Source organism: Pongo pygmaeus, chromosome 21, assembly GCF_028885625.2.
Source record: "Pongo pygmaeus isolate AG05252 chromosome 21, NHGRI_mPonPyg2-v2.0_pri, whole genome shotgun sequence".
Taxonomy (NCBI): Eukaryota; Metazoa; Chordata; class Mammalia; order Primates; family Hominidae; genus Pongo; species Pongo pygmaeus.
The window spans coordinates 15,358,470-15,371,386 of NC_072394.2; the positions used below are offsets into that span (position 1 = coordinate 15,358,470).

Sequence of the window (12,917 nt, forward strand, 5' to 3'; positions counted from 1 at the left end):
GCCAGCGTGAGACTGGCTTCAGCTCATGTCCACTTGGCAGCCCAGGTCCAGGACAGGGAGCTCGAAAGGGTACCAACAGTGAGACGCTTCACTGAGAAAGCAAAGTGTGCAGTGTCCATATGTCCAGGCAGGCAGCAAAGCAGTGGTCATGTACCACCCTCCAGGCATCAGCAGAGCAAAGCTGGACACATGCAAAAGAATGTTTAGGGCCACTTTACACATCCGATATACTAGGCAAGGCAATCAGAGTAAAAGCAATTCTAATATTCAGGAGGCCAATTATTTCAATCGCCTCTCATACATTTTTTATCAAGCCAAGAGCATTGACTCATATTAAGTTATTCAAAATTCGGTTATCTTGTGTTACAATGGCAATATTTAGCTTTAAAGAAATAATTTCTCTTTTTGTCACTTTTACCTACATGTCCTACCTATATTCTAGATATGCTTTTAACATATATCCTCCAAAACCACCTTCAGGTCAACTGAGGAGGGAAGTTAATTTCTCCTCCCCACAACTATCACCTATGTAATTATACAAAGTCAAGTCCATCCACTGTACTAATACCTTTATTTATGTAGAATGTAGCATTTTTCCAGAGCCCTTTCACACTGTTCACTTTCAGTAATGCTTCTTAAACTCTAAGGTCCTCATAAATATTAGCAACATCACAGTAGGCTGCCATGCTCAGGACCCTCTGGCACATCCTGTTCCCCAGGCAGCTCACCAGGTATCAGCCTGCTCTTGGTCTTTACCTGCTCACCACATGAGATGCAAGAAGCACAGGCATCTCTTTGGCTCTCTGCTCGCACCAAAGACTGGCCCAGCCCTCCACCATATCCGGGACTTCACTTATCCTCTGTCTCCCCAAGACCATCTTGTCCTCCCTCACTGGACCATCCCATTGGTGAGCAAACATACTTTAGTACCGCCCACCTTAAACCTCGCCCACCATGTATTCCACCGACTTCAGCTAGCTCCGCTTTTCCTCTTCCTTTCCACATCAAGAACTCTGCAAAGCCTTAACTATGCTTGCAACTTCCACTGCCCAGCTCTCATTTTCTCCTCCATCTACTCCAGGTGGGCCTCATCCCATAGAACATTCTCAACCAACTACATCTGTCAAAGCCCATGGTCAACTGGCTGCTCTCCTCCTACCCAATACTCATCCCCAGGCACCCAGGACACACACTCCTCTGGTTTTCCTCCTCGCTCACTGGCCACCCTTTCTCAGCATCTCTCCCATCACCTGTGGACATTATTGTCCTCTCTAGGTAAGCCCATCCTGTGGCTTTAAATACAATTGCCCAACACACTGATGGCTCTCAAATTTTTATCCCATTCCCATACTTTCGTTCATCCTTTACCTCTCCAAATCTACCTAGCCTTCCACCAAGGCCATCAGAGCTTCCTAATTCCTACCACCCTTGAGCAAATCAAAAGAGGAAGTAGGCGGCAGAGAGGGAGAAAAGCCTAAAAGCCCAACACTAATTGTAAAGAATAGATCATATCCTTCAGGACAAAGCTAAGAAGAAAAATTTCTAGAAATTTAAATTTAATATTATTCTTAAAATTCTCAATGATTAAAACTAGTTTGCTATAAAATCTGATTCACTTCTTGCATTTGCAGTGTTTTAATAAAAAAGACTTACCCTAAATAGTAACCCTGCCAAGCTCTGGGCAAACAAGTCCTTTATTTGTTTATCCTTTGGCTTCTGCATGACAGCTTCTGTTATCCTGAGGAGTATTTGCAACATCTGTTCCCTGGGCCACCCAAAATAAAAGCTCATATTAATAATCATGTCTCCAAAGCACTTTAATTTATAGGTACCAGAAATTCTCTTAAGAATTCAGCAACATTGTTAATTACGTATTACTCGAAACTATTAAAGTCCAGATGCCAATTACATAATGAATACCATATTTTACCAAAATAAGCTCCCTTATGTTACAACAGTTTTAAAAACATGCCTCCCACGTCCACACAAACAGGCAGGATAAAACATATCATTCCAGCCTGATTTTCTCCCCTTGCAAAAAGAGAGGCAAGATCATCTTCTCCAACTGTGCCAGCAGCTTAAAGGTACTCAGTGAAAACCTACTGGAACGTATGCAGCACTCTTTAATTTTGCTATCCAGTGTTTTACTTAACCTGTAAGGTCTCCCCCTCATTGCAACAGGAAGTGAAGCTGACCTTCTGGCCTTTATTTTGGGGACACACACAGTCAGTATCTTGGTAAGGTGGAATGCCACAATACTCTCACAGGCAGGAGGGGTTTGCATTACAGGACACTTTCAGGCCCAGTGCTCATGCCTGGAAGATCCTGACTCTGCGCTACAGGGCACAATTGAGACAAATGCCATCACTGCAGCTCAGTTCCAATGTGCAAGCATTTTTCATAGTCTCTCACAGAAGGTTTATGTAAAAGGACTTTGAAGACTATAAAACAGTATAGAGACAACATAACACTGCTAATTACAATAATAAGTTCTTCAGAACAGCCAAAAGACATTTTTCTTTCTTACACCTAAGTTATATTGCTCATATCAGAGTATCTGCTCACTTTTTCTTTCCCTAGATTCTATGGGAACACAGAACACATTATCTTTCATATGTAAGAGAAGCGCATTTGTTCCTCGAGGGAAATCACTCTGGTTCCTTTCAGGTTTCACATGCTAACCATTCATCTAATCTTTACTACTTTCTCCTTGGCTTTACTGCTGTTTAGTAATAAAACTGAGAATAGGACAAAGTAATCAGATGAGATCTCTAAATCATAGTTTCCATATACTTTTCTCATATCTCTGCATATCAGAACAGCATTTTCTCCTAACAATATATGATGCTGAACCTCATAAAATTCCTCACAATAAAATCACCTGTGGGGATTTCCTGCCCTCTTTGTAGCTGGCCCCATTTGAATTTGGTCCCCAGAGTCATCTGTTGGTATACATTCTCACTGCACTCCATGCTACTTGTCCATGTGTTCCTATTCCCTACCTATGGATTCTGGAAGCACAGAAGTTCGGAAGGGCTATCTTCTGGGCACACACACATGAAGCAGGATGGTGACTTTGAAGAGAACTGGGAGAAGCAATGGCACAGTGCTGGGGGACAGCTTGTCGCTCACCACATTCAGGGTACCCAGGCCCCTGTCGCCAGGGCAGAGGAGGGCAGCACCTAGTATCACCACTGCCCATTCATGTTACATGATGCATAAGACAATGAAAAACAATCCCTTACACACAACTAGTTACAGATCCATCATGAGAATGTGACGAGAACAACAGACATCATAAGTTTCAAGTAAAGCCTTGATCATGGCAACTGCTATCAAAAGCCACAAATGTGATCAAAGCCATGACTGACAAAAACACAGTTAATTTGATTTCTGAACCTATGAAAGCTTGGAAAGGCATGCAGAGTCTTCTGGAAGAAAACAAGGCTGGAAAAACTATGGTCTGGAAAAATCTTTCCTTACAGTAGAAAGATTCAGAATCTGCCAAAGCTGCCAGTTTTGACAACTGCTTGTTTCTTTCTATTTTGTGAAGCACTGACTTTTCCAAGGAGAACTGCTCAAAGAGTATAATAAACTTCTGTTGGAGCACGTGGAATCAGGCATGTGTGCCATCCTTGGGTCCAACACAGGAGTGAGGGTTTTCCTACATTCTTCATTATTTACCTGATCTCTATCTCCTCATACAGGTGGTATTTCAACTTATTTACATACCAGTTATTCCCTGTTTCAGGACCATTTCTTACAGTTCCCTGGCTACAGCCCTGGTCTCAGCCACCATCATCTATGGCACTGCACTGCATGTTCTCCAGCAGCCAGAGGGGCCTTTCAGAAGCATAAATTTTATTATGTCACAATCTTGCAGACACACAGGGAGGTAGCTGGTGTCCTTCCTTTGGTCTGCAGGGCCCTGAGCAACCTGGCCCTGGCCTGCCCCCTGCCTCCTCCCCTCTCACTCTCCCTCTCACTCCATCCACTCCACCACATTGGCCATCATCTTATCTTTCCTTAAACAAGCCACTTTTCTTTTACCTTTTCTCCCATCAGGGCTTTTGCATCTGCTGCTCTTTCTACCAGGAATGCCCTTCCCTTAGACCTCCCCAAGGCTCCTCCTTCCCTTCACTCAGGGCTCTGCTCAGAAAGGCCTTCTCTGACAGCTGGCAGAAAAAACTCCCCGTCCGTCCATGCCAAGCAACACACACCCAATTCAGGACTCTTTCCCCTTTGCAACCTTCACTGTTCTCAGTACTTCGGACTCTCTGAAATTGTTTTCTAGGTTTTTAATGTCTCTCGGTCCTATGAGGATGTAACCTCATGAGGGCAGGGACCTTGTCTACATAGTTCACCACTATATTTTCACAGTAGAGGCTTGATAGTTATTTATTAGATGGAAGAAAAGGAGGTAAGGAGAGCGGGGAGAAGAAGGAGTGAGGAAGGAAAGGAGGGATGGGAGGCAAGGGATTATCTGGTACTTAAATACACAAGAAAATCCGTTAGAGAAACTGCTCACACTCTTCTATGCTCTATTGACCATTTTTCCATTAACTATTTTCATCGATTTCTACAATTTTTCTTTTCTATACTTTCACCTAGGAATCTATGAATTAGTAAAAAACAGAACAGAATTGCTTAATTTTATTTCCTAGAATTTTCTTTTTTTTTTTTTTTTTGTTTTGTTTTGGTTTTTTTGTTTTGTTTATTTTTTTTCTTTTATTATTATTATTATTATTATTATTATTATACTTTAGGTTTTATGGTACATGTGCGCAATGTGCAGGTAAGTTACATATGTATACATGTGCCATGCTGGTGCGCTGCACCCACCAACTCGTCATCTAGCATTAGGTATATCTCCCAATGCTATCCCTCTCCCCTCCCCCCACCCCACAACAGTCCCCAGAGTGTGATGTTCCCCTTCCTGTGTCCATGTGTTCTCATTGTTCAATTCCCCCCTATGAGTGAGAATATGCGGTGTTTGGTTTTTTGTTCTTGCGATAGTTTACTGAGAATGATGATTTCCAATTTCATCCATGTCCCTACAAAGGACGTGAACTCATCATTTTTTATGGCTGCATAGTATTCCATGGTGTATATGTGCCACATTTTCTTAATCCAGTCTATCATTGTTGGACATTTGGGTTGGTTCCAAGTCTTTGCTATTGTGAATAATGCCGCAATAAACATACGTGTGCATGTGTCTTTATAGCAGCATGATTTATAGTCCTTTGGGTATATACCCAGTAATGGGATGGCTGGGTCGAATGGAATTTCTAGTTCTAGATCTCTGAGGAATCGCCACACTGACTTCCACAAGGGTTGAACTAGTTTACAGTCCCACCAACAGTGTAAAAGTGTTCCTATTTCTCCACATCCTCTCCAGCACCTGTTGTTTCCTGACTTTTTAATGATCGCCATTCTAACTGGTGTGAGATGGTATCTCATTGTGGTTTTGATTTGCATTTCTCTGATGGCCAGTGATGATGAGCATTTTTTCATGTGTTTTTTGGCTGCATAAATGTCTTCTTTTGAGAAGTGTCTGTTCATGTCCTTCGCCCACTTTTTGATGGGGTTGTTTGTTTTTTTCTTGTAAATTTGTTGGAGTTCATTGTAGATTCTGGATATTAGCCCTTTGTCAGATGAGTAGGTTGCGAAAATTTTCTCCCATTTTGTAGGTTGCCTGTTCACTCTGATGGTAGTTTCTTTTGCTGTGCAGAAGCTCTTTAGTTTAATTAGATCCCATTTGTCAATTTTGGCTTTTGTTGCCATTGCTTTTGGTGTTTTAGACATGAAGTCCTTGCCCATGCCTATGTCCTGAATGGTAATGCCTAGGTTTTCTTCTAGGGTTTTTATGGTTTTAGGTCTAACATTTAAGTCTTTAATCCATCTTGAATTGATTTTTGTACAAGGTGTAAGGAAGGGATCCAGTTTCAGCTTTCTACATATGGCTAGCCAGTTTTCCCAGCACCATTTATTAAATAGGGAATCCTTTCCCCATTTCTTGTTTTTCTCAGGTTTGTCAAAGATCAGATACTTGTAGATATGTGGCATTATTTCTGACGGCTCTGTTCTGTTCCATTGATCTATATCTCTGTTTTGGTACCAGTACCATGCTGTTTTGGTTACTGTAGCCTTGTAGTATAGTTTGAAGTCAGGTAGTGTGATGCCTCCAGCTTTGTTCTTTTGGCTTAGGACTGACTTGGCGATGCGGGCTCTTTTTTGGTTCCATATGAACTTTAAAGTAGTTTTTTCCAATTCTGTGAAGAAAGTCATTGGTAGCTTGATGGGGATGGCATTGAATCTGTAAATTACCTTGGGAAGGATGGCCATTTTCATGATATTGATTCTTCCTACCCATGAGCATGGAATGTTCTTCCATTTGTTTGTATCCTCTTTTATTTCCTTGAGCAGTGGTTTGTAGTTCTCCTTGAAGAGGTCTTTCACATCCCTTGTAAGTTGGATTCCTAGGTATTTTATTCTCTTTGAAGCAATTGTGAATGGGAGTTCACTCATGATTTGGCTCTCTGTTTGTCTGTTATTGATGTATAAGAATGCTTGTGATTTTTGCACATTGATTTTGTATCCTGAGACTTTGCTGAAGTTGCTTATCAGCTTAAGGAGATTTTGGGCTGAGACAATGGGGTTTTCTAGATATACTATCATGTCATCTGCAAACAGGGACAATTTGACTTCCTCTTTTCCTAATTGAATACCCTTGATTTCCTTCTCCTGCCTAATTGCCCTGGCCAGAACTTCCAACACTATGTTGAATAGAAGTGGTGAGAGAGGGCATCCCTGTCTTGTGCCAGTTTTCAAAGGGAATGCTTCCAGTTTTTGCCCATTCAGTATGATATTGGCTGTGGGTTTGTCATAAATAGCTCTTATTATTTTGAGATATGTCCCATCAATTCCTAATTTATTGAGAGTTTTTAGCATGAAGGGTTGTTGAATTTTGTCAAAGGCCTTTTCTGCATCTATTGAGATAATCATGTGGTTTTTGTCTTTCGTTCTGTTTATATGCTGGATTACATTTATTGATTTGCGTATATTGAACCAGCCTTGCATCCCAGGGATGAAGCCCACTTGATCATGGTGGATAAGCTTTTTGATGTGCTGCTGGATTCTGTTTGCCAGTATTTTATTGAGGATTTTTGCATCAATGTTCATCAAGGATATTGGTCTAAAATTCTCTTTTTTTGTTGTGTCTGTGCCAGCCTTTGGTATCAGGATGATGCTGGCCTCATAAAATGAGTTAGGGAGGATTCCCTCTTTTTCTATTGATTGGAATAGTTTCAGAAGGAATGGTACCAGCTCCTCCTTGTACCTCTGGTAGAATTCGGCTGTGAATCCATCTGGACCTGGACTTTTTTTGGTTGGTAAGCTATTGATTATTGCCACAATTTCAGCTCCTGTTATTGGTCTATTCAGAGATTCAACTTCTTCCTGGTTTAGTCTTGGGAGGGTGTATGTGTTGAGGAATTTATCCATTTCTTCTAGATTTTCTAGTTTATTTGCATAGAGGTGTTTGTAGTATTCTCTGATGGTAGTTTGTATTTCTGTGGGATCGGTGGTGATATCCCCTTTATCATTTTTTATTGCATCTATTTGATTCTTCTCTCTTTTTTTCTTTATTAATCTTGCTAGCGGTCTATCAATTTTGTTGATCCTTTCAAAAAACCAGCTCCTGGATTCATTTATTTTTTGAAGGGTTTTTTGTGTCTCTATTTCCTTCAGTTCTGCTCTGATTTTAGTTATTTCTTGCCTTCTGCTAGCTTTTGAATGTGTTTGCTCTTGCTTTTCTAGTTCTTTTAATTGTGATGTTAGGGTGTCAATTTTGGATCTTTCCTGCTTTCTCTTGTGGGCATTTAGTGCTATAAATTTCCCTCTACACACTGCTTTGAATGCATCCCAGAGATTCTGGTATGTTGTGTCTTGGTTCTCGTTGGTTTCAAAGAACATCTTTATTTCTGCCTTCATTTCGTTATGTACCCAGTAGTCATTCAGGAGCAGGTTGTTCAGTTTCCATGTAGTTGAGCGGTTTTGAGTGAGATTCTTAATCCTGAGTTCTAGCTTGATTGCACTGTGATCTGAGAGACAGTTTGTTACAATTTCTGTTCTTTTACATTTATTGAGGAGAGCTTTACTTCCAAGTATATGGTCAATTTTGGAATAGGTGTGGTGTGGTGCTGAAAAAAATGTATATTCTGTTGATTTGGGGTGGAGAGTTCTGTAGATGTCTATTAGGTCCGCTTGGTGCAGAGCTGAGTTCAATTCCTGGGTATCCTTGTTGACTTTCTGTCTCGTTGATCTGTCTAATGTTGATAGTGGGGTGTTAAAGTCTCCCATTATTAATGTGTGGGAGTCTAAGTCTCTTTGTAGGTCACTCAGGACTTGCTTTATGAATCTGGGTGCTCCTGTATTGGGTGCATATATATTTAGGATAGTTAGCTCTTCTTGTTGAATTAATCCCTTTACCATTATGTAATGGCCTTCTTTGTCTCTTTTGATCTTTGTTGGTTTAAAGTCTGTTTTATCAGAGACTAGGATTGCAACCCCTGCCTTTTTTTGTTTTCCATTTGCTTGGTAGATCTTCCTCCATCCTTTTATTTTGAGCCTATGTGTGTCTCTGCACGTGAGATGGGTTTCCTGAATACAGCACACTGATGGGTCTTGAGTCTTTATCCAGTTTGCCAGTCTGTGGCTTTTAATTGGAGCATTTAGTCCATTTACATTTAAAGTTAATATTGTTATGTGTGAATTTGATCCTGTCATTATGATGTTAGCTGGATATTTTGCTCGTTAGTTGATGCAGTCTCTTCCTAGTCTCGATGTTCTTTACATTTCGGTAGTTTTCCATTAACTATTTTCATCGATTTCTACAATTTTTCTTTTCTATACTTTCACCTAGGAATCTATGAATTAGTAAAAAACAGAACAGAATTGCTTAATTTTATTTCCTAGAATTTTCATCAAAATAAAAAGATTATCAAAAATATCAAAAAACTACTGATATAGTAGTATACAAAACTCAGGGAGTTTTCAAAGGAAAAAAACATTAAAAATGATGTTGATAAAACTAAGGTATTCAGGAACAGATATTTCAGTTCAAAGCATATACCAGCATTTCTCATTACTGTCAATATTACTGACGTGGAATTTAACTTTGTTTACATCATATTGTGCATCACTGTAATATTTCCAGTTTTAACAACTGTTTAACTTGGCAAATAGTGCTAAGTTTAGAAGTCTGGGAAAGATGACGTTGGAATCTACATCATAGTACCATTTTGATGCCTGTGGTTTCTGTACTTGTGAACTTTCTGCACACCAGGATTCTTGAGTCCACCCTTTCCTCATCTTTGAAGAACAAGAATTGGACTTGGTGCCCTGCAGTTCCTTTCTGATCAGACCTGCCTCATGTCCATGGTTTCCTACCAACTGCAGACACTTTCCAAAGCCCCTTTCCTGCTGACTCAAGGGCCTCCAGAATACAGGCATGGGCAGAGGACCCCTCTGGTTTCAGGCAGGAAAGGTGCCACTGGTCTGTAGGGCCTCCAAAGACTGATAACCAAGGTAGAAGATCACCTAAGGGGATGCTGACCACAGCTGGGTGGGCAGCTTCATTGCACAAGGGTGGCAGTGGAATGAGAGGGAACACACAAAGGACAGGCTTGAGGAGCATTTTAAAGGCAGAAGCGAGAGGCTGATGACACATGAGGAGAAGAGGAAGAAATGGAAAGTGACTCTGAGGCTTTCTGGTCTGTTGCTGAGCATCACTGAAAATACCTCATCAGATGGAGTAAGGTGAGGACTTTTTTTTTTTTTTGAGACAAGAGTCTCACTCTGTCGCCCAGGCTGGAGTGCAGTGGCGCAATCTCACTGCAACCTCCGCCTTCCGGGTTCAAGCGATTCTCCTGTCTCAGCCTCCCGAGTAGCTGGGATCACAGGCAAGTGCCACCACACCTGGCTAATTTTCTGTATTTTCAGTAGAGATGGGGTTTCACCATGTTAGGCAGGTTGGTCTCGAACTCCTGACCTCAGATGTTCCACCCACCTCGGCCTCCCAAAGTGCTGGGGTTACAGGCGTGAGCTACCGCACCTGGCTGATAACCTTCAAATAAGAGAAGAGCAGGAAAAAAAGAGAAGAGCAGGAAAAAAAAATCTAACGCATTGTTTACCTGTAGGGACATTATAAATAAAAACATCAAACAAAAACAAAGATGAAAAGGAAAAAACGTAGTTTTAATGACAGGAACAGACTGTTGACTGCACTATGTATTTGGTCTCTGATAATTTATCATTTAAAATAATTATTTTTCCAAAATGAATTTAAAACATCAAGTTAGAAGCAATAAAAATCAGTTGACAGCATTTCAGGGCAATTAACAAACTCCCCTGAGCTTATGATGAATATTATAAAACACCGGTTGCTGCTTTTCCACAAAAGTATGTTTGATGAACATTTAAAAGGAAAAATCCACTATTAAGTAAAATACTTATTGTTCAAGAACATTTTTAAAAATATAATGAAAATAATTGATCATGAAGAAGGTAACTACCTTCTTCATGATTCACAGAAACTGTTACAAAAGACATTTTGTTGTTAAGTTTGTAAAAACATTAAATAAACACAAGCCTTAACATTTTAATTATGTTGAAAAACATAAATATCTGTTTTACAATACTAATTAATTTGATATAAACTTACCATGTCTTTTTATTCATTGTAAGCTCCATTATCATGCGCCTAAAAATAATCAAAACAGCTTTACAAGCATCAACTTGTTCTTTCAAGAGCACAGGAACTTCAGCACATGGTTCCAACAAAAAGACGTTTGCAGAGTTCGTCAAAAATACCTTAAAATCAACAATTTTACATTAGAAAATATAACTGAACATAAACATTTGAATAAATTTTGCTTAAAGATATTAATTTCACTCCACCAATGAAATAACTTTTCAGTTATTTCCAAAAGATTCTATTTCAATAAGGCAAGTGGTACCAACACATACACTTCAAAATTTTTTTTTTAGTTCACCTTTTAGAATCACTTAAATACTGAGACACCTGAAAAGCCTATCCCTAGGGGAAAAGAAAAAAATCACTATTACATATTAATATTGCAACTACAGAAATTTTATGAGTCAGAAAAGCTTTTGAAGACTTTTCAACAACCCCTCAACAAAAAAAGGAAAATAAGGGAAAAAAGTAGGATCGTTGCATATGAGTGAGAAACTTTAGGGGGGAAATGGGAGGAGTAGAGGATAGATGGCCAGACAGTGGTCAGACAGAACTATGTGATTCTTATTGAGTCTCCCAGCACATGAACTCCTTGCTGACAGAAGCATGGACAGCACCACTCAACAGGGGTAAGAACCTCAAGGAGCTGTGATGTGTCCAGAAACAGACAAAGCCATCAACATCACACGCCTTCCAGGAGGCTATTTTGTTTAATATGAAAGATATATTACGCAGTAGCATTCAAAATCTAAGTGAATTCTTAAGATTAAAAGCTGAGATTTCAAAAACAATTTAGATAATCAGCCAACTACTCTACCCTCTGCCTCAGACCTTTAGCATACAAGTTCACTGTTCTCCACCATCAGGGGTATCTCAGCAGAAAAATGTGAAAAGCACCGATCCAGGATATAATATACTATTACTGCTTCGAGTCACTACAGCAAAATAACGCTGTGTTACCATTTACACAGTTGACACCAGTGTCCCATCATCTGCAGATATTCCGAGTTGTCAATTTGGTATGAGGGCGGACCTGCTCTATCTACCTAGAGGTATATTGCCTCTTAGGTCTCCTTTGTGCTCAACAACACAAACTCAAAGCATGACGGAGCTTCTCTAGCTCATTTATAAATAAAATTCTTTAAAGTGTTGTATCAAAATAAATGTACAATCTGACCAAATTAAAATTAACATCAAAAGTCAAGTGGATGAACTAAAATATTCACAGCCTTTAAAGTTATCTTAGGTAAGATTAAAAGGTATTATGTCCCAATTTTCTAAGAAAAATCACTAAATAAGCACTATAATATAGTTGATGATGATGATAACTTCAGTCATGAAGAATTTACTAGCCTTCGAGTAAGAAAAACAAAAACAAAAACAAAGAGCTTTTTGATTACAGCAGTTTTAGTGGTTCTGTTTTTGAAAGAAGTATGCCACAGATGATATATTGCAACACAGATCGTTTTAATTCAATGTATTTGGTTTCTTGAATATTAATTAAAAACTTTTTGCACATTCCCATGTAAAGAGTCTTTATATACTTTTACTTTTTACAAAACATCAAAGATACTGCATGAGTATTTCTTATTAATGTGCTGGTATCAGTTAAGGTAAAAATAAACTAAATTAGTATGTCCAGAGTGCATTTATCAAAAGCAACTATAGAAAACTACTATCTCTTGAACATCTGAGACACACAGTCGGAGAAAAGAAAGAAAATTACTGTCTTGTCAAACCCCCATTTGGCCCCTTTTTCTTAATAAACAAAGTAAAGGACTAAGGTATTAGACACAAGAACAAAACCAACTATTTAAATCCAAAGTAAATCCTTTTTTTAACTGTAGCACTATATATAATAAAATAGAAATTGTTTTTTCTCAGTTCAGGCAAGGACAGTAAGTCCTCATTTAACGTCATCAATAGGTTGTTGGAAATGATGACTTTAAGCAAAATATATAAAAAGATTTTTTTCTCATGAACATTATGACGAAATGATGTTGAATCAAACCATGTTACTCAAAGACCTGCCTGCTGTACTCATTTCATTTAAAGTCGTCATTTCCAAGAACCCACTGATGACATTAGTGAGGACTTACTGTAGATGTAACTCAGCCTTTCAGAAAATAAAAAGCACTCTTTTGAACCCAGGGGATCACTG

General features: G+C 39.2%; 1 protein-coding gene across 6 annotated transcripts in view; it reads right to left on the reverse strand.

Annotated features, from left to right (window-relative positions):
• RALGAPA2 (Ral GTPase activating protein catalytic subunit alpha 2) overlaps window positions 1-12,917 on the reverse strand; it is a 330,652-nt gene that overhangs the window by 223,139 nt on the left and 94,596 nt on the right. For all 6 annotated transcript variants that reach the window (XM_063659353.1, XM_063659357.1, XM_063659359.1 and 3 more), the window contains 2 exons: window positions 10,724-10,872; window positions 1,654-1,765 (listed from right to left, as the gene is read on the reverse strand). In XM_063659353.1, the coding sequence (XP_063515423.1) occupies window positions 1,654-1,765; window positions 10,724-10,872 (261 nt within the window). The remainder of the gene's footprint in view (window positions 1-1,653; window positions 1,766-10,723; window positions 10,873-12,917) is intronic.